This window comes from Maylandia zebra, linkage group LG5 (assembly GCF_041146795.1).
Source record: "Maylandia zebra isolate NMK-2024a linkage group LG5, Mzebra_GT3a, whole genome shotgun sequence".
Taxonomy (NCBI): Eukaryota; Metazoa; Chordata; class Actinopteri; order Cichliformes; family Cichlidae; genus Maylandia; species Maylandia zebra.
In genome coordinates, this window is record NC_135171.1 from 38,868,066 (window position 1) to 38,888,785 (window position 20,720).

At 39.9% G+C, this 20,720-nt stretch overlaps 1 protein-coding gene across 5 annotated transcripts in view; it reads right to left on the reverse strand.

Annotated features, from left to right (window-relative positions):
• The window catches only part of itga7 (integrin, alpha 7), a 37,111-nt gene that overhangs the window by 2,139 nt on the left and 14,252 nt on the right, over positions 1 to 20,720 (reverse strand). The window contains exons 2-25 of one of the 5 annotated variants that reach the window (XR_013098711.1): positions 18,854 to 18,981; positions 18,332 to 18,411; positions 17,840 to 18,095; positions 16,229 to 16,336; positions 12,018 to 12,225; positions 10,869 to 11,065; positions 10,442 to 10,530; positions 10,199 to 10,326; positions 9,986 to 10,081; positions 9,786 to 9,847; positions 9,311 to 9,480; positions 8,985 to 9,131; positions 8,356 to 8,471; positions 7,754 to 7,940; positions 7,591 to 7,665; positions 7,422 to 7,501; positions 7,243 to 7,320; positions 6,645 to 6,747; positions 6,061 to 6,267; positions 5,350 to 5,469; positions 5,076 to 5,189; positions 4,296 to 4,394; positions 4,067 to 4,192; positions 1,896 to 2,060 (exon numbers count right to left, since the gene is read on the reverse strand). Coding sequence is in view for 3 of the 5 variants with exons in the window: in XM_076884325.1 (XP_076740440.1) it covers positions 4,067 to 4,192; positions 4,296 to 4,394; positions 5,076 to 5,189; positions 5,350 to 5,469; positions 6,061 to 6,267; positions 6,645 to 6,747; positions 7,243 to 7,320; positions 7,422 to 7,501; positions 7,591 to 7,665; positions 7,754 to 7,940; positions 8,356 to 8,471; positions 8,985 to 9,131; positions 9,311 to 9,480; positions 9,786 to 9,847; positions 9,986 to 10,081; positions 10,199 to 10,326; positions 10,442 to 10,530; positions 10,869 to 11,065; positions 12,018 to 12,225; positions 16,969 to 17,100; positions 17,840 to 18,095; positions 18,332 to 18,411; positions 18,854 to 18,981 (2,998 nt within the window). In the remaining 2 variants the exon portion in view is untranslated. Of the gene's footprint in view, positions 1 to 1,895; positions 2,061 to 4,066; positions 4,193 to 4,295; positions 4,395 to 5,075; positions 5,190 to 5,349; positions 5,470 to 6,060; positions 6,268 to 6,644; positions 6,748 to 7,242; positions 7,321 to 7,421; positions 7,502 to 7,590; positions 7,666 to 7,753; positions 7,941 to 8,355; positions 8,472 to 8,984; positions 9,132 to 9,310; positions 9,481 to 9,785; positions 9,848 to 9,985; positions 10,082 to 10,198; positions 10,327 to 10,441; positions 10,531 to 10,868; positions 11,066 to 12,017; positions 12,226 to 16,228; positions 16,337 to 16,968; positions 17,101 to 17,839; positions 18,096 to 18,331; positions 18,412 to 18,853; positions 18,982 to 20,720 lie in introns of all 5 variants that reach the window. The other 4 variants (XR_013098710.1, XM_076884327.1, XM_076884326.1 and 1 more) reach the window with 4 other exon arrangements.

Below are 20,720 nucleotides of genomic sequence, written 5' to 3' on the forward strand. Positions count from 1 at the left end.
ACTCATTAAAAGGAACAAAGACATCCACTGATTCTAACGACAAGTTCAGTCTGGCACCTGGAAAAGTTGATCAGTTATTGAATGCATGTCAAATTGTTAATAGATTTTTAGGAAGAGGGGACCGCGTAGAAATGAACAGTCTTCTGAGAATGATGCCAGAATGAACAAGTGCAGATAACTGAAAAGTAAGAGGCACAAAACACAGCACAGCAGGCATGTTAAAGCCTTGAAGGAGAGATGGCTGGATGGTGTTCAACAGGCACAGATTAGGTGACTAGAAAACAAAGGTTTTAAATTATTTTACAAAACAAAAGACCGAAAACAGTTTCAGTGAACCAACAACTGAGACTAGCAAAGTAGCTGCTCATGGGAGACATTAATATTAAAGGTTGTTGTTAAAATAGGAGACATTTAGGCTAATACCTAGCATTAGGCTATATGTGCAACTAGCCACCTATGTAGAGATAGCAGATATGTGTTTCTATAATAAGGTATGATGATTTCATACATTTTAGGGGAATTAAATACAATGAAAATAGCTTTTTTAAAGTTTGGGATCAAATCATGAATGTAGGCAACACAGTTCATATATGCTAACTGGCCACTTTACTGGGTACACCTGTACAGATGCTTGTCAGTTGAAAAGTCTTATTAGTCGCTCACATGGCAAGATCTCCGTATATTTAGGCTGACAGAAATGGCCAAGATGACCTGCTGACATCTATGTCTTTCATGAACTGATGATTTGCTGGGATTTTTCTACACAACCATCTCCAGGGTTTACAGAGACAGTATCCAGTGTCCTGCCTTGTTGGCAGAGGAGAATTTCCAGCATCTTTTGAGCTGATGCAAGGCAAAATTCAAATAACCCCTTGTTGCATGCAAGGTATTCAGGATAGCATCTCTGAATGCACAATGCACTGAACCTTGAAGTAGTTGAACTCAAGCAGCAAAAGGCCACATTGGCTGCTGCTGTCAGCTAGGAACAGGAAACTGAGACTGCATTTCACACGGGCTCATCAAAACTGGGCAACAGAAGATTGGAAAAACTGATGAGTCTCAATTTCTGCTGCAACATTCAGATGCTGGAGTCAGGCGACCAAGACAGATGACCAAGTGTAGCCATAATCTGATGGCTGCTTCCAGCAGGATAATGTTCCATGTAACTCAAATAATCTGAAACTGGTTTCTTGAACCTAACAATGAGTTGCCTCAACAAGCAACAATCACCAGATCCCTTTGGGGTGTAATGAAATGGGAAATTAGCATCATGCGTTTATAGCTGACAAAGTGTGTGATGCTATCACGTAAAAATGGACCAAATTCTCTGCGGAACGTTTCCAGGACCTTTTTGAATCTGTGTCATGAAAAAATAAGGCACCTCTGAAGGCGAAAGTGAGTGCAACTAGCGAGGTGTACCAAATAAAGTGGTTGCTTAGTATAAATGTTTTACCTATTTAATGAAGGTTTAATTTAAAAATGAACAGACACATAAAATATAACCCAGATAAATAATTTTATACCCCCTTATGGAGCTAATAACCTCTTATTTTAATTCTCAATCTGCCTGCAAACATTGTCCTGTAAAAATGAGTGATGGCAGAAACTAGAAGCCACCTTTTGTCTATATTGAAGAATAAAGTAGGAAAATGCTAAGAATATGGTAAATCTGTCTTTTTTTTTTGTGTCATTATAATGTTTTTCTTTCTACTAATATAAACAGGAACAAAGGTAAAGAAGGCTTTACAAGAGATCAGTTCTCTTGTATCTCATGTGTCACTGCTATGATGCCACCTGAGATCATCTGAGCCTACATTTGCTGTCATGCTGTAATGAACACCACCGGCCTTCGAGTGAATTGAGGAACAAAGACGACTGCAGGTGAAGATTTTTACCGCTTGGAGTGAGAGGAGGAGGGGAGAGCAGGCCAGAGGGGGGTATACTTTATATTATTGTTCTGTCGCCTGCTTCTCCACCTCCGAGGGTTGGACCCCCAAATGGGCACGGTAGTACTCCGTCTCATAATGATGGCGTCGCTCACTGCGTTTGAAGAACCCACACTGGGGCGGGGTAGTGGGGAAAACACAGATATATAACAGAGGGGATTCCCCGATAGAGGTGAGGAGGAAAGAAAAGGGAACAAAACACAGATTGGAGCGTCACACAGAGGACAAACATGAGGACAGAAGAGGAAAGGCACAGGTGAGAGTGAGCTGGAAGGAATAAAACATTTGCAGGACAGATCAGAGCAAGGCAAGTGAAGGCAACTGCAGTGACATCAAAGAAACGTCACTCAGGATCCTGCAGCTGTTGAACTTTGATGGAAAGGAAAAGAGTACTTGAGGACTAGTTAACTTACTTTACTAAAATATTCCAGTTTATTGTGACTCTTCTTCCGCATTTCAGGTGGAACTATTACTGCTTTAAATCCACTGCTGTGCAAATGAACCCTGTAAGTCTGTAACTGTATCCGACGTGTTTTTGGACCTCTATATCATCAATTTTTAAATTGTAAAAGTAATTTTTGAGCAATGAACTGCAAAAAATGATACATTAAGAATATCATACTCATGTGTTATGCAAACAATAAGTCATAAATGCATAAATGCAAATTGACTGTACAAATATATATAATTTCATTTTTTGTGCATCTAAATCTTCATGGTTTTGGCTTCAGGGTTAACATCTTATATGACCTGCAATCCATCTTAGAAAAGTGCTCACTTGCTAGTTAGCTAGCACTACTTTAAACAAATACAGAATAAGAATTTTCTCTAATAAATTGTGTAAATTGTTAAATTATAAATTATTAAGAATTATTATTTTTAGTATTACAAAGAAAGTGTTTTTACTCAGTTGCCACCAGAGATGTAATCCGATTACTTTTTTCAAGTAACGAGTAAAGTAAGGGATTGCTATTGCAAAAACGGTAATTAGATTACCGTTACTTTCCCGTAGGAACGCTGCGTTACTGCGTTACTAAAACCGTGATTCTTTTGCGAGAATGTCTCATGACAGTGACGTAAGCAAGTGCAACGTTGGTGACAACAGCTGTGTGCAGATCAACAATGGATCACATATCGAGTACGGAGAGAGTATGAGCGTGCAGCGTTTAAAGTGTGGAAGTACTGACCTTACTTTAAGTTTGATTCCATAAAAAGTGACAAAAACATTAGTGTCCGTTGTGCGTGGGAAGAAAACTTCTTTTTACAAGCACCAAGTGCTCTACCACGTGATGGGAAACTCACAGAGAAACTCGCGGATTCTTCCGCTGACCGCTGCGGCACACCTGCACCAGGGTAAACCTCCGCCTGCCCTACTCCTGCTTTACAGGTGAAAATAGAGCAATAGGACCGCTGAGTCTTTGACTTTATTTATTTTCTGCTGTGTTTTACTTGCATCTATTTGAAAGACTGAGTGTAAACACAAAAATATTTTATTTTATGTGCTGGAATGTGCAGAAAATAGGTTTAAATAGGTTTAAAACAAATTTCTTCCAGTCAGAGAATGTTGCATATAATTAAATGTTTGCTTGATGCATAAAGTTAAAAGATTAAAACTAATAAAACAAGTTTTAAAAAGAGACTTTTCCATTTGATTACATTTTGTATGATGGATTATGCAGAAAAAGTAGAATTGGGCTGAAAGATCTATCACTTTATCACCTCTTCAGGTTGTAAATCGTGTTTTTAAAAAGTAACTAAGTAACTAAGTAATTAATTACCTTTGAAAATAAGTAATCAGTAAAGTAATGGGATTACTTTTTGGGGGAAGTAATCAGTAATTAGTTACTGATTACTTTTTTCAAGTAACTTGACCAACACTGGTTGCCACCCAAAAGTAAATTGTCAATTTTTAATGTATTTTCTTCTATTTTCTTCTTTGACATCATTTTTCACATAAAACATTACTATATAAACATTTATATGTAAACCTGTCTTATTTTCCTGTTTGATTTTTTTTTAATCTTTCCACTACTGTTAATGATAAAGACCTACAGTTGAATAAAAAGACAAAAAACACAGTGAAAAAGTAAAGACAGACCATTTGAGATCTGATGGATTACCTTCCATAGCATGAGGACCAGCAGTGCCAGCAGCAGGACACCTGCCAGGATGGCAATGAGGATGATCCACCAGGGGATCCAGTACTGGTCAGTAACACCGTGCTCGGGATAGATCATCACTGAAACCTGATAAGGAAGAAAAGATATTCAGCTCAAAGCTTGAAGCAATGCACAAACAGCAATTTAACAGTAAAAATGTTTATTTTTTAAATGAATGTGTGTGAAGTACCAGTGCAGCAGCATCCTTAAGGACCAGATGTTTGATGCTGGACTTCACAGTGATGTTGGCTCTGACCAGCAGCTCCAGAGCACTGACTGCTGGGAAGTCCTAAGAGACAGACAGAAACAAAGCCAGTAGCAAGTTTGTGTTTAAAACAAGGAAAACTGCACAGAGAAGCATTAAATTTTTAGCCAAAGCAACATAATGTTTGCTCCACTAATTACATCATATAAACTATTCACACAGTTTAATAAAACTAGTGTTTGAGCCAAAACTATGAAATAGTGAGATTTAAAGAGAAAACAAACTAGACTCTATTTCCTTTAGGTGCTTTGCTGATCCCTTATTTCCTAAGGGATCATTACATGATTAAAGGAGTCCGTCCAGATGCAAACATCATTTATCCAGGCTTGTGACCTCTTGTTCTCCTCGTCCCAAGGAGGAGATACAAACAAGGCAAATTTAATGACAAATTCAATTTCAAAATTGTAAATAAATTTCTACTAAAAAAGAGTTTCCAGTCAATTTTATTGATGTTTGATGGAAAAGCAAACTAACATATTCACATATTCTTACTCTTTGATCTCAGTGAATATTGAAAATTGAAAGTTCATTTGACTTGGTCGCCAGACATCGTCTGTAACATACGAGCTTCCTGACATCAGTCGTCACTGTGTAAATGCGTTTGCTGCAGTTATCGCTCACTCGCTGCTCGCTGCAGCAGCTGTGACAGTTGGACTGAAGCTGAGCTTGAGAGTAATATTCAGAAAGGTGCTGATGTAATATTACCTCTATGAAACTGCTGTTCCACAGTCTGGCGTGGATTTTAAGCACAGCCTGACCGGAGAAGCTGTGGAGAGGACACTGGAACAGCACACAGCGTGCTGACCCCAGCAGGCAATCCTAGAAAACAAAGTCACACCTGAATGTAAACTGCTGTGGAAATGAAAGAGGACTACGTGTTCACATTTTAAAACTGTTGAGTTGTTTGAGTGCATTGGCAGGAAATCAATAACCCACGTTCTGGTCTTTTCCCTGGCTCTCTGCTTCTTGTCCTTCTTACCAGTTTGAGCGACTTGCGTCTGTCTGAAGCTGCCACAGCAGGCGTGGTCTGTCCCACGCTGCCTTTAGTCATGATCTGACCTTCCTCCTCAGGGTGGGAGCGGCGTTTTCGCCTAACCTGCTGAAATAGATGCATTTATATGCATGTTTCAACAAAAGGTTCAAAAAGGTTTTGTCAAAATACAAAGAGACAGCATATAATATATTATAAAGGATTTTTTTCATTAACTTCTCTCCTAAAACAGTGTAAAACACAGAAAAAGAGAAGATTAAATGAACTGCTAACATACGTCATTCAGCACTGACTTCTGGACTGAGTGACTGAGTCCTTATCTTATTCCTATTATTTCTGTCACTTGCTGTTAAAACATGGACTTGTGAGCCTTTTTCCAATGAAATAAATTGCTCTTCAAAAATATTGTTTGCCCTGAAAAATTAAAAAAAAAAAATTTTGAGAAAAAATGCAACTGAAATATTATTTATTATTATTTATTCAGGGAAACATGACTAGTACAAAATAATTGTATACCAATCAAGTACCTTTCATTTGACCAGATTCCATTAAATGTAATGCTTTATATTTTACTTATGTAACAATATATCATGAAAAATTAACATGTACTCAAATTAGTTAAAGTCAGCATATATATTTTTGTGTGTATGTGTAAACAAATGAGCCAGTTCAAAGTCGGCAGTGACTTGCTCCGCCTACCCCGTGACTGCCCAGCTCTGCAGGTGAGGAGCCCTGTAGCTTCAGAGGATTCAGAGCTGATGTAGGGCTGCACTGTGTTTCCGGGTGGCCTTGAAACGTCAAGCTGGCAGGATACAGGAGCCATTTCTCATTGGCCAGCTCATAGGGCCACATAATGTTGAGGAAGGCAGAGCCAAGTGTCTGGAGAGCTTGACCGGGATTAGCAACCTGACAGAGGGAAAAAAAAGAAGCTTACATTTAATAAAGTATGTTCATAGACGTTTCTGTCTTGGGTCCTTTTTTTTTTTGCTATTATGAAAAGATAAAATAAACAAGACGGACTGAGAGAAGGCAAACCTCTCTGGGCAGTATTTACTTTTAAGGAGATAGTATTGTATTTTGTAAATATTCATTTTGAGTTCTCTCTTGTTTTTAAAGGTACATTAAGAAGTTGCAGTGCAGTAAAAGCAAGTCCAATGAGCATGCTTTTGTTATTGGCCCCACTGAAACCTATTTTAATATACTTATAATATACTTTTTTCTTCTTCTTTTTTACATGTAGGTGGCAAAACAGCATCCCAGATAGCCACAAACTCTTTTCTCACCACAAACTCAAAATCCACAGCGCTGCCGATGTCGTCCAGACTGCTCATAGCACTCTCACCCCTCACTGCACCGCTGAAGAACAGCTTGTCGGGATTGACGCGCCTAATACAGAAAGTACAGTGACCATCAGTGTGTCAGAAGGCTGGAAACACAAAACTTAACATTACTATCATTACATCACTGTCTATTTCCTCACTATTCAACCACTTTTACTGATGAGCAAAGCATTCATAATTGAATTTAAAAACCTTTTAATAAATGAGCTAAATATTATTAAAATACATGTGGTTTCATTTTAAATTTTCACACTTCCAAAGGTCATTCTCTGGTTAGAGAGGTATAAAGTGAGCACATTTCCACTTGTTTATAATGGTGCAGGCATAAACACATGAAGTCCTGGTTTTAAATCTTGAACCTCAGTGTGGAAAAAAACACAGCTTCAGCGAAGAGTTGGAACAAGCTGATCAAATTTATGTGACAGATAATGTGGAATGAAATGATTTTACCAACCATAAAGCATGTGAGGGTGTTTTAGTAGACCTACATAAAGCAGCTTTACTGCCACAGACTCCTTTATAGACTGAAGGTGTTACTCACCCACTGACAGACAGAGGGAGCTCTATCACAACTTTAGCGTAAGCTGTCACAGGGACCAAGTCAGGCTGTTCGCTGATGCTGAGGACAAAACGATGAAAGAACTCAGATGAAAGTCAAAACATAAAAAGTAAGAATGTGATCTTTGTGGTCACATATCAGGGAAAATGTGGAAAACTTACGTTTTCAGTGAGAGCTCAGCTGTCAGCTCGGTGGTCTCAATAGTGATGTTAGCTGTGCTCAGACTGATGGAAAATTTCAGCTGAGGGAAAAACATGAGAATAAAGTTTTTTAAAATATGTTTTTGCTTCTTTTGTTGAGTTTAACAATAAACACACAGTTTTGTCTTACTTTAGAGTTTCGTTTGACGGGGTTTCCCAGGTCGCATTCAACCTGGGAGCCATTCTGGTTTGCTTGACATCTCATCTGCAGTCAGATCAGACAAATACTATCAGAGGAACACGTCATCAACTCAAAAACGATAGTCTGAAACTATATTTAGCAGATCTCACACCTGCTCTGGGATCCTGGAGCCGGCGTATGACAGTGTGTTTGGCAGGGAGATAATAAGCTGAGCAGCATGAGCATCATCGCCATCCTCCTCGGGGTAAAGAGGGTCAGAGGGCATGTTGGTGACGGTGATGTCCAGCACCACCAGCCGCTGATCTGAGAGAGAAAACACCTGCACATCGTCCTCATCTCTGTAAGACGGCAAAGGAGGCAAAAAAGACAAAACATTTTTAAAGAGAGGCATTTCAACATAGTCTGAAGGTTGAGCAGAAATAAGCTGAGTAAGCAATCTTAAGATAATTGTAGATTTTTTGTGGTAGGGCTGTAAACTGTAAACTCTTTATTCCAATATGACACTTTGCCTATGCATTCATCTGCAGTGACAGCTACAGAGGAGCTTTTGGGAGATTAGTTAGAAAAGCTTGAACTGTTTCAACTTAACATTACTTCAGCGTAAGATTTATTGTTATTTATTTAATAAAAAAAATTAAAACAATAACAAATAAGATATGATACCATACTGAAGATTTGCCATTAATCATCACTATCATCTCAGTCAGACAACAAAAAACTGTTGGGGTGTCGGGCTGCACAGCAGATACTTACTTTGGCAGAGGGATGAAGAGGTCAGAGTTCAGGGGTCGAGTACCAAACTGGTAACTTAGCTTCAGGTTGCTCTGGCAGATTTTGTCATTGCCGCATCCTTCTCGCAGAAAGTTCACCTTCAGGGATTAAAAAAGACAAATATTAGGCTGAGATCAGGAATTCAAGAGGTTTTATAGTTTTAAACTTTTGTGGGTTTTTATAATCTTATGCCAAAGAAATTGGTCAATCATTTGATTAACGCTGACAACTCATTTTATGCTTTAAATGATTTATCAGTTCACTAAATACTGCACTGGGTGCATTGCTGTATGCTACAAAAGTGTATATGCAGTTGCAAAGGTAAGTAAGAGATAAGCTTAATGAGGAGCCGGTCGTTGAGTTGAGTTGAAAAAGTTTAAAAGCAGCCCAAGTATAAGAACAGGTTTAAATGCTCTGTTTTGAGTTTATTTTATGTGTCACAGATTTGGCTTAAATGATCCTTGCTGAGTCTAAATTAATGAAGCAACACAATGTTGATGGAAAGCATTACATAAAGCTTTGGCTTGTTTATGTAGTAAATTATGAGCAGCAGGAGCTCATAAAAATTAAATCATCCTTAGAAATACTTCTTTTCCTATTTTGCTGCAGACCTCAGAGTGGAGCGTATTGGAAGGGGAGACATTGAGTATTGGCGGCAGCTTCTCCAGCCTTTTTGCAGAGTGTCTGCGTGGCGGCACGGGCTTGATAGTGTGGGTTATGACCAAAGAGATGGGACGCAGTTTGTCACGGATGTTCTCCTGCACAGAGGGAAAATGTAAAATTAAACTTCTGGCCAAAGCTACAGCAGAAAAGAATGAAATAGTTAATTAAAGAAATGTCTATTCAACTCAGTGTCCTTTTCATACTGGGATACTCCATACAAATCTGCCTTCCACAGTAAAAGAAAGAAACACATCCATGAAGTTAAGTTACTGACATGCAGCTGGAAGACAGCGTTGGTGCACACAGCGTGACGCTGCCGATTTAGCTGCACTTCTTCTGTCTGTGTGTACTCCGGCTCCAGTAAACTGCGGCCCAGGAAGGTAACGCGATGCGGGAGGCCCACCTTCCTGCGCTCTGTGTCTGCTTCAAAGCGCACTACGAGGGCTTGAATGGAGTAAAATGGGGGAGCACATAGAGGGAGACAGATGGGTTGAAATACAGAAATGTCAGGACACACACACCGAAAGAGCACTTAAAGAACCCACCGGGGACAGAAGATATACTAAACCCATCTGAGGAGGTACAGTATTACACAGCTGTGATTTAATCATAATAAGATCTAATGTTACCTCACAGATAAGGTTACTTTCTACCGTAAATAGAAATGACTCCTGTCACTGGGGGGAGTGATGCAAAGCCCCGCGAGAGCAAAAGACAGAAACAGTCGTGGAAGCCGATGTGTGACTTACTAATGTGTGGAGAGTAGTGAGTTGGGTACGCTACGAAGGTGAAGCAAGCCTTGACCTCCACACTAAAAACAGAAAACCACGAAGAGGAAAAAAGACATGATCTTTAGGAGCTTCAGGACTATAGAAGAACTTTAAATGTTTTTATTATCAGTTTGTTTGGTTAAGTTATCCTATAAGTTTAGTGCATTATGAGTGAGTACCAGACTCCATCTCTGTCTTTGCAGTTGGACTGTTCCAAATCTATTTGTGGAGGATCAATAGTTATGTCTCTCTTCACATGGATGACAGGACGAGATCTTGAGGACAAAAAAAGAAAACTTTTAATAAATTATTGATAATATGTTTTCATCCCTTAGATAAATGCACTGTCATCAAAATGTTTTCGGAGGTGTTCAACCAAAATCTTTCCTCACCTGAAGAGAACCACTGAATCGTTCAGCGAGCCCACTGCCACATCTGGGTAGTGATTGTTGTCGATATCCAAACCCCCTGAGATAGAATATCCAAAACGTCTCACATCAAAGTCCCGGCCATCCAGCACCTAATGGGATGAAGAACACTCAGTTTTATCCATGCCATCTCTTTCTCTCATTCACTCCTTCTGATTTTGACCTTTAATATTTTTTTGCAGTCGCTCATATCCAAAGCAAACTTACCTGAGCAGGTTTTGTCTCAATTCCAGATTTTGAGCCTCTATAGATAAAAACTTTTCCATCTCCATCAAACGGTGCTCCCACAGCAATATCTGTATAGATGTCAGACAAACTGGTTTCCAACACTACATTCTTATTGTAATGGTTTAAACCATAAACCACAGTTTGATATAGAAGACTTTCAACACATTAAACTGTTTCACTGCTGGAACCATTTAATGTTTTCCCTTATTTTCTAATATTTATATTCTGTTATACATCTATTATATCCTGATGAATGCTCATATTAAACATGACCATCATCATCCAGTCAGTGACTTATATTTACCATCACTCACAGTCGTTGGGTTTTCCATTCAGCGAATCAAACAGCAGAAGTTACCTTTTAAGATTAAAACATTCTGAGTCAATAAAAAAGTTTTTCTTGTACCTCCATATCCGTCCTGGTCCAGATCTCCAACGTTGCTGACTGTCATCCCAAACATGGAGTCGTATGTCCCGTTGAGGCGGATGGGCCGAGCCTGATCATCCCAGTGACCAAACGGGTTTAGATACACATAAACAGCTCCACCAATCTCTGCTTTACGGTCAAAAAAGTTAGGAGCTCCAACAATCAGGTCCGTCCAGCTAGCAAACAGAGGCGGAAAAGTAGAAATGAACACTTCCTTGAACAAGTCTCTTCTAATCTACATTCACAGTTGCCCTTGAATATGCATTTTATGCATTTTACACAGGAAAATGCTGTTGCAGGATTTAGGTGTTAAAAATATGATCTTGTGTTTATAACTTTAAGATGAATTTGACATTTTTGTGTAGAACATGACCGTGCGGCGGTCGCACTTTTCTCCTCTCCTGCCCTTATCTTCACTGCTTAGCTTCTTATGTCCTTGTCTTGTCTTGTGTTTTTACTTACTTTTCCCTGGAACACTCTCTCACAGTCTCTAAAACCTAAACTGGTCTCTGAATGCAATTCATGCGGAGACCCCTTCGGCACCAGTTGCGGCCTCAAGGCTGGAGATGAACAAAACACCCTGATAACGACTGTGTTTTGACTGTTCCCCCCTCCCTTTCCAAACGCCTTCGATGCTTGTGCCCCACCGGGGAAGATGGCAGTCGACTGGACCAGCGCAGACATGCTGCAGGACCGGATGCGCCGTCTACACCGGCTCTCTCTCACCCTTTACCCGCCCCTGTTGCTTGTCTTGTGTTTCTATGGTGTATTGATAGTCATGTGCTTTTTGTGCTGAGGTGTTTTTTCTGTTATCAAACTGTTCTCCCACTAGGAGCTCAGTCTGAGTGGAGTTTTTTTCTCCTCCTCTTACCTCATGTTATGTATTTTCGTTGTTTTTTTCCTATCAGCCTACCTTTCTGACATGTCTCCCCAATGTGATGTTTGTGTAAAGTTGGTCAGAAGGTTCCTTTGTAAGTGTGCATGCGCCATTAGCATGCTGCCTGCTGTAACCCTAATTTCCTTTGGGATTAATAAAGTATTCTGATTTTGATTCTAATTCTGATATCTATGGGTTATATGATTTTGTGATGGTCATCCTGACTGACTTCCTATTTAGCCTTTGCTCACCCATCACTGTTGAGATCTGTGGTGGCAACTGAATATCCGAATGAAGAGGCCAGCTCCTCCCCCCAGAAGATGTGCTGTGGCACCAACCGGTACACATTGTCTTTCTTCAGCAGCACCACCGCCCCGGTGTGATTGGCTCGGGGAGCACCAGCCACGAAGGTTAGCTCTCCGAGACTCATTATTCCCATGGCAGAGTCAACAGAAAACCCTAGAAGATGAGGAAGAAAAGAAAAGCAGAGGAGGAAGGAAAGAAGGAAGTGTTATGGGTTAATATCGACCGTGGGGTTCAGAGGATCACCTCCTCTGAGTGTGCCATGTTCCTCTCATCTTCTTACTAATGAAATGTGGGCCTTAAGTGACTATTGATTTTGTGCCTAACTCATGATGGGTGTAAATGTCCTGTGTGCTGTGCGTGTGAAAGGCTGTGTGTCTAGTGGAAGCAAAAAGGCTGGTTGTGATAGTAACATGAGATGTATTGACGTTGGCCTAATGTCTCCTGAGATTCATGATACCAAAGCTCTGCACTGGTTGCCTCTGGTGAAGGCGGAGTGTAAACATGGTGGGTGGACGTTAAGCAGATTTATCGCCTGAAGCATCTCCTCTTTTCTGTGAGTGTGCTTTGTGAAAAGATAATCTGCATGTGTGTGGAGGAATTTGAGGATGCGCATGCATGTAAATCAGGTAAAGCAATTCAGCGTGTATATAGAGGAGGAAGGATGTTTGCATCATGTGCGGAATATTTCTGATCAAGCTGTGAAAAATGACACAAAACATATGAAACATTTTTCCTGAACGCAGGCATTTTCTACATGCACTCGCTATGCTAGACTAAAAAGCAGGCAGCTGGTGCAAAAAGTGAGGACAATCTGTCTCCATCGGGACATGAAGGACATTTGTTAGTCCTGAGTAAACATGCAGAGGGAGACAAGACAGAGACAAACAGTGAGCAGCTCCAGGGTGGCAGGTGGGGAATGCAGCACTGCAGCTTCTATAAAACCAGCAGATGTGGGAACAAGCTGCAACTTTTTCCTCACAGGCTTTTAGCTCACAAGCTTGCAACATGGTAGAAACTATAAAGCTAATTAAGGAATGAAAGGATAAGGAAAAAAGTTTTTGCAATGTTAATCTTAATAAATTGCTTAGTTTTTATTTGAGTTAGACTGTTAGACAGAAAAAAGAGACAATTTGGAGAGCACAATGGAATTTCCGATATTTATTTTTTTATTTCTTTATTTTAAATATTCTCTTACCTACCTGCTAAATATGTCCTAGCCATTGGTTTAGTCAGCAAATACTCGAGGTTGTATCTACTGATTAGTCTCCAATGATGTACTCCTTAGTGTCCTACTCTTACTATATATAATTTGTTATCCACATTTTATTTCATTTACGTTTATATTTTTCCTCCTTTGGACCAGAGAGACAGTAGCTGACAATAAAGGATGTTATTTTGTTTTATCTATAAAATAAAGGCGCTCACACCTCCTTTGATTTGCAATAACTAACTGCTGTATGATGCAATATGAGTGTAAGTATTTTTTACACATACCACTTCTGCATTTGGCATAATTTTTGTTAAATAAATCACATGGTGTATTATGTCATGTGTGATGTTCATCTTAAGATGTATTTGCTATATTTTATTTATCATAACTCTTTTTGCCATGGCTATACATTTTAAGTAGAGTTTATTTCTTGACTAAAAGCTTCTTTAGACTAAAACTGAGCCAAAGATGATACTTATAAATGTTGATGCTTCTATGTACTCGTTGTTTTCAACGCTGACTTTTCTAATTATGGTAACTACTCGGGTGCAGCCTCAGCATTAGTCCCTTTAGCTTGTAATGAAGAGATTCTATGTGTAATGTTGGATTTGGCCTTGATGGAGATAAAAACAAAGCTTTCTTTTCATTCAGCAGGCCGTCACTTCTTTAAATGAATACTTTTACTGTTCCTATTGGACACAATACAGTGATATTTCAGATCCAACAAAAGCTGCAAATTCCTACAACAGTCTCTGTCATTTTAGTAAGCATGCATAGGTGTGTCGTATCATCTGGTTAGGATCAATGGAAGCACGTGGGTTATAAATGAAGGCAAAAAGGTCATGTGGGAATTAGTGTTGTCAAGGAGACGGCTCAATACGGTGAGTAGGAGGGTAAGCAGGATTGGAGGAATGTGAATAAAGAGATTTATAGCAGATCCACACACTTAGAGGAAAAATAATGACCGGAAACCCAAAATAACAATGAATAGCTCCTGCTCAGCAGACTGTGGATCACTAACAACTGACACTAAATACTGAGAAATTCATCACAAAGCATCACATCATTATCTTGATAAAATGTATCTATTGTTTGAATGAAAATATCAGTGTGACAGTGCACCACTATTGATTCATTTGACCTTAGGCCTGTACTACAAAGTGAGTTCATCATACCGAGGGCATTCACTTATCCAATCAGGATAAGCAGTCACATGAAGCTAGGTATCAACTTGCTAAACTAAACCAGGATTTTGCCCGCACATTCACATGAAAAGGGTGGTGTTAGCGGCATCTGACTGATCATAATTATGGATAAACGTATTCACAGTAGACCCGTTCGATTTTCTTCAAAGAGAAATGAAGCTGTACTTTGGAGAAAATATGAAGTTCAAACATGTAATACAGATTTAAGGCAACAAAGCTGCTGCAGATAAAGCAGTAAGAGTATGTGTGAGAGGAAGAGCACTGTAGAGTGATACAGTTTTATTTAAGTATGGGCTTTAAGCGCATTGGTCAGTAAGACGAGAAAGGAGTGACTATATTAATAAAGTTTAGCCTACTTGAAGCCTGGAAGAAAAGCTGGCAAAAAAGCTGACGGTGGAACTCGACAGACTTATCACTTCACAACACTCTCATTAAGAATCTGATAGATTACAATCAAGAATCTCATTAAATTAATATGTAAAGGACAGTTTTAGCTTTTAATCTGTCAGCTGCTGCCCCAGTGGTATTCAACCCTTTGGCTACGAGCAAATTAAGCCCAAAAGTAAAAGCAGGTGTCCTATTTTAGGTTCATAAGTTAATGCTTATAAAATAATAAACGTGTTGTAAAAGTGTTTGAAGCCAACAGGAAAAGAGTTTAAAGTTACTTCGAAGAATCAATATTTTTTACTGATACTCATCAAAGACATTAGAACCTATTAAAAAACTTTAGAAACAGAGGATTAAGGGATCTTCAAGAACTGGTAACCTTCTTGGTAACCTGGCAGGTCAATAGGCAGTGATTTTGCACCTGTTGATCTCTAATCTGGAACTGCTTCACAGCCTGAATTACCATTTTGATATACCCCAGTGAGAAGTGAACCACTTTTGTTGTACAAACAACAACCCCGAAGCATCCGGGGTAAGCAGAAGTCTTCGTAGTACAGGCCTCTTACCATTATATTTGAAATGCTGTACAGACATTTGTGATAACCAGAGTTACTTTTCCTCTTTCACCGCTGTTACACTGGTATTTTTGCTTTTAAATAGAGCTTAATGAAACTTAATTGCTAGCCATTCATATTGATGCCAAAAACTCCATCAGCCCTCAGGCCATCATCCAGATTTCAATAGTCAGTAATGAAAAAATACCACACATAACAAATATATATAATATTCTCATCCACCTCAATTGCAGTTGGGTTCAATGCTTGTTAGCAAAAGTTAGCGTATTAGCGTGTTAAAAAATTTAGCACTGATTGTAAATATGTTAGCATGCTGATGATGTGCCTCGGTATATCCTCGCACAGCTGTGGACTCGTCTTGTATATTAGTTAAACCATTTAAAACAATTCGGTTTAGTATATCTGCAACTACTTAAAGTGAAACCACCACCAAGATACCCTGGAAAGCTTCATCCGGACAGACACATGCAAACTAACAAAAGAGATCGACAAACAACAGACAAACACCTCCTGCTACCCAAAGAGAAGGCCATCTCTTCTGCAACTATATAACTGTGCCAAAAATATAAATTAAATTAAATTTAAAAAATGAAATAAAAAAGGAAGTATAACTTTGGATGGCTGTCTCTTTTTAACATAGATTACACACTAAAATCTATATAGACAGACAGACTGTGTAACTGATCAGAAAGGATTAAGACAAAGACGGAGAAAAACAAGATACTATGTCCACTACAAGCCCAGTCCGGTCCAAACGACAGCACCTCAAGCCTACAAACCTAGGTAGCTATTATGAGCTACATCCTCAAACGATGTGGGCCGCCTTGATGGTTCCAGAGTTTTGTACAGCAGCGCATCTTCAACGGGGCTAGCCATGAACAAGAGCCCTATGGCCCAAAACAGGAGGAGAAAACAGAAAGAAGCAGAAAGAGGAGCGTGGGGAGGGTGTGATGGAATGGTGAAATGGTGGTGGGGGTGGAAAGAGGAAGAAAAGGGGAGAGGGAGGTGCAGGTGAGAGGTTGTGATTGATTGCTTTCTGTGTGGTGCTACAGTGGTTTGTCCTGCAAAACCACTGGGTACCTGGTGGAGAGATGACACATCAGGCTCAGACTGTACACCACTGGCATTTTCAGACAATGGGCGGTAGCTGGAATGAGGATGACATCAAGTATTTTCCCTTGTTTTCCCAAGAAAGTGAGCAAATAGTAGCAACATGAGGACTGATCCTGTCAGGCTACATGTCCACCCACAGTCAAACAAAGGCTGGAAAAATGAGGTGGAGTCCTGTTCAGGGCTTCATGAGTCATAAATTGCTGAGCTAAAAGTCATGTCCAGGAATAGTAGGAACACTACAAGATTTTCTTCAACCAATCAGAGGCAGTTTTGTTGCTACTGTAGCTAATTCCTGTGGTTAAGTCAGCTGTGTTGGGGTACAGTCTAAGTCCTGGTGTCATCCTCCCCCGGCCCTCTCTATCTCTCCTGTGCGCAGGCAGCAGTGAGCAGGGAGGGCAAATCCTACCCAGGTAACTGTGGTAGGGCACAGGGATGAGCTGGGCATTAAGTTGTTTTTCATCTGCCACCTCGTAAGGTCCGTCGTCATAGATACCGAGGTCAAGCAGAGTCTGGTTTAGGAGCTGAACACGCATCTCGCCTGGAAAGGAAATAGGTGAGGGCACAGCACGGTGACAAACACAGATTTGCACATTATCTTAAACAACAGGGACAAGGTCATAGATACGCATGCTCACGTGTTGCTTCCCAAATCCAGCATGTGACAGAATTTAGACATTTTAGAACAGGCGTTGTGTAAATTCAGCTTTTGTTCCATAAAGCAGCCTTTTATTAAAATATGAATCATCCAGAAACTGATGTTTGCATCCAATATATCTTAGACCATTTATATTAAATGGATTAAGCTGTGCTGCATATTTTCAGTGTTCAATCAATAGACTGGCCTATAAATTAATTGGATTGTCCTGTTAGTAGTACTTATTTAATTAGACAGTTTCATTGCATTGCTTTTCTTCTCTAGCATGCATTAGCTGCAACAGGAGTTTCTTCTCATATTTCTTTTACATTCGTGGTAAATCGTCTTTGCACTGTAATAGAACAACACTCAGAAAGGCATAAGAGAAGGAATCAGTAGATACTAAAGACAAAAAAAAACCCTGCCAGTTCCTTCTGCTTAGCATTCATCTTTATGAATGAAACGGGGCATGTCAAGAAGGGATCCATCTGAAAGATGATTTCCAGCCCTTCGTCACCCCTTGCATGCATTTTTGTGAGCAGTACATTCAATCCCAAATCACACTACACAGGTTTTCCTCTGGTCTTCCGATTAGTAAAACATGAAACTCTAAATAAAGGCTTCTATCAGTCGGTCACATTACCTTTCCAGTTGTATGTTCCTGGAGCACCGAACAGAATGAAGTTTTTGTCTGGGGTGAAACTGACAGACAGGCCCTGCTGACAGAAACCGAACTGCTCGTGTCCCTGTGGCCGACCCTCACAAAACTTCCATTCTCCTCCGTCCAGGTCATCTCGATTAGTCAGGTCCTCACTCAGGACATAGCAACGGCCAATGGGATCCCGAGTCTCTGACGACTGGTTTACACGTTGCCTCAGTTCGTATAGATGAGCGCAGGTCTGGTGAAGGGGGAAAAACGCATTAGGGTTTCCTGGATATCAGTTAGCCTTTGATTTTTTTTTAAAGAATATGATACTATGCAACAGTGTAATGACCAAATTAGTCTTAAAGTCTTCATCATTATAAACAACAACTTGGCAGATGAACCAAAGCTGGAAATGCACAATGTCTGCTCTTATATCTCTTGATCATCAGCACAACGTGAATTTACCCAATTTGGGCATTTGGTACTCACCACAACCTTCCCTCCAATGCCCTGACTCTTGACTGTAACTCCCAGCCACTGGTTGTGCTTGCTCTCTCTGTCCCACCTCACTGAAAGAGAACACAGACTGAACTGTCAGTCATGACGGCTTCTATATTGTATTGTTTTCTGGTTACAAGCAAACAGAACTTTGTTATTTATTCACTTCACCTATTAGAAGTGTTATTTCACTTCTCACTTCACAAAAATGAAGCAGGTATCTTTATAAATATGATACAGTAACAGTATATATTTCCATGATGTCATTAATATTCTGCCTGGGATAATGTAGTTTATAATAAAGATAATTCTCTTTGACCGACGGAGGTCCAGGTGTTATTTAGATTTCTTAAAGCCCAAGTTGATGTGTTTAAAGTTTTGTCTTTGGTTGAAGTGTTTAATTTCACAGTACAGAGAACAAAGTGAAACACCAAGAATAAAAGTCACATCATAGTTTGGTTGATGAATTGACAAATTAACCGACAAGTTGTTTCAGCTGCACTTGAAACCCACCGTCTCCATCGATGTCAACCCTCTCACAGTCGTACTCCTCTGGTGTGATCGGACACCTGAACAGGGCTCCTGGTCGACTGCCCGTCAACTTACCCTGCCCTGCCGCCCTTGGAGCTCCCACCAGTATCCTAAATAAAGGAAAATGAAAGGAAAGTTAATTGTAAAACCTGGTGTCAAACGTTGATAGTGCATAATACAAATTAAGGTTTCCTCAAAGCTGTTCTTCACCTTAAGTTGCCATTACTGTAAAGTACAATTACGTGCAGTTCAAGAGACACCCTGAACACGAGGCTACATTCAGTAGAGTATGTTATGTTGCCTGAAATATATTTATGACAGCTCTGGGAAATCTATATCTAGTGTACCTTGTTTGCACTCATATCCAACAGCTATTATCAGTTGTCCCTAAATAACAAGGCCCAGAAAAGTTTTATTCTCAGTGAGGTGGTTGCTGATATTTTAGGGCCAGTGTCACGGCCCTCTGCCTTATTAGGAGTGGCTGATTCAGGCCAGGATGCTATTTAAAAACCGAATGTTCACATTCCACCCAACACTGTCAGTCATGGCATATGCATGGAAGCGAGACATGGGGAAACACAGAAGACAAAGCAAAAAATAAAGAGCAGAACAGGAAGCCTGAAAAACAGATACCGAGGTCTACCCTGCACTGCCACCGAACTGTGCCTACAGGTCTAATTATGACAGTGATGTTAGCTATGTCAGTGCTACGCTCAGCTGTGCAAATACACCCTGTGCAAAATGCTCCAGCCAACAGCTCTCCTCCTATCTACTCCCTAACTATCTACTGTTATGTGCACACTTAAATTAGAGCTATCACTGTGTGAGGGAAGACTTTAAATAGAGTTTAACAAGCTAGAAGCTTAGCATGGATCAGCCAAGAGTAACTCTAACCTGGTGTCTCAGTGTTTACAACGAGGCAGCTATAACAACAATGCTAGGTGCTGAGCAACTCCTCTTTACTGGATAGTTCAGATCAAAATATGCTCGATAGCGTACACTGCATACATTTTACTGCACTGCATCCACTCTGCTCCTGGTAAAGTAATTGGATCAAAGGTGCATCATTTCCAACCTTATCCAGCTTTATCTGTAGCACGCGTAAAGCTGGATGTGGCGTCAGGCACACAAGCAAGACATTATTACATTACTGGAATAACACAAAGCCTATCTAGTCATCAAGATCTTTATCTAGTCTTTTTGATATCACAACAGTGTATTTAAATGCATCTCTCTAAGTTTTATGAAGATTTAAGCCTTAATTATACTTTTTGCGTCAGTGAGTCTTATGAGGATCAAGTTACATGAATTTCGTCATCAGTCAGAGAGTATGGAGGTCTATGCAGATGTCCATGTGCTTGCCAGTGTTTTATGACAATGTGGACCAGCTAATCCAAGACTTTATATTAGAATGCACCACCTGCGCATCCTCTCCAGGTGGACTTCAAAGAAATATAACAGGAATGACCACTTGGCTTTTCCTTGATTGTCTTCTGTGGACACAAACCGTCTGTCCATAGAAGACAATCAAGAAGAAGCTACAAGCAGCATGGCCTTCTGACAGTTAATCCAGATTTAAATTCTGCTCTGCTGAATTATTATTTGTGATCCCAGAGGAGCTGAGGATGCATTCACGTCACTAAATTGCTAACAGCAAAAAAGCTAAGGGTTATTTTGTAACTGTAACATGTAAACATGTACGCTATCAACAGAATTTAGATAATGTACCTTGCAAACATTAATACCTGCAGGTATTTATACAGTGCATGACTAATTAACTAATAATAGCACATTGACATACTAACTGCGGGCTAATAACAAGTTGTTGCATGTGCCAGTTGTGACTTTG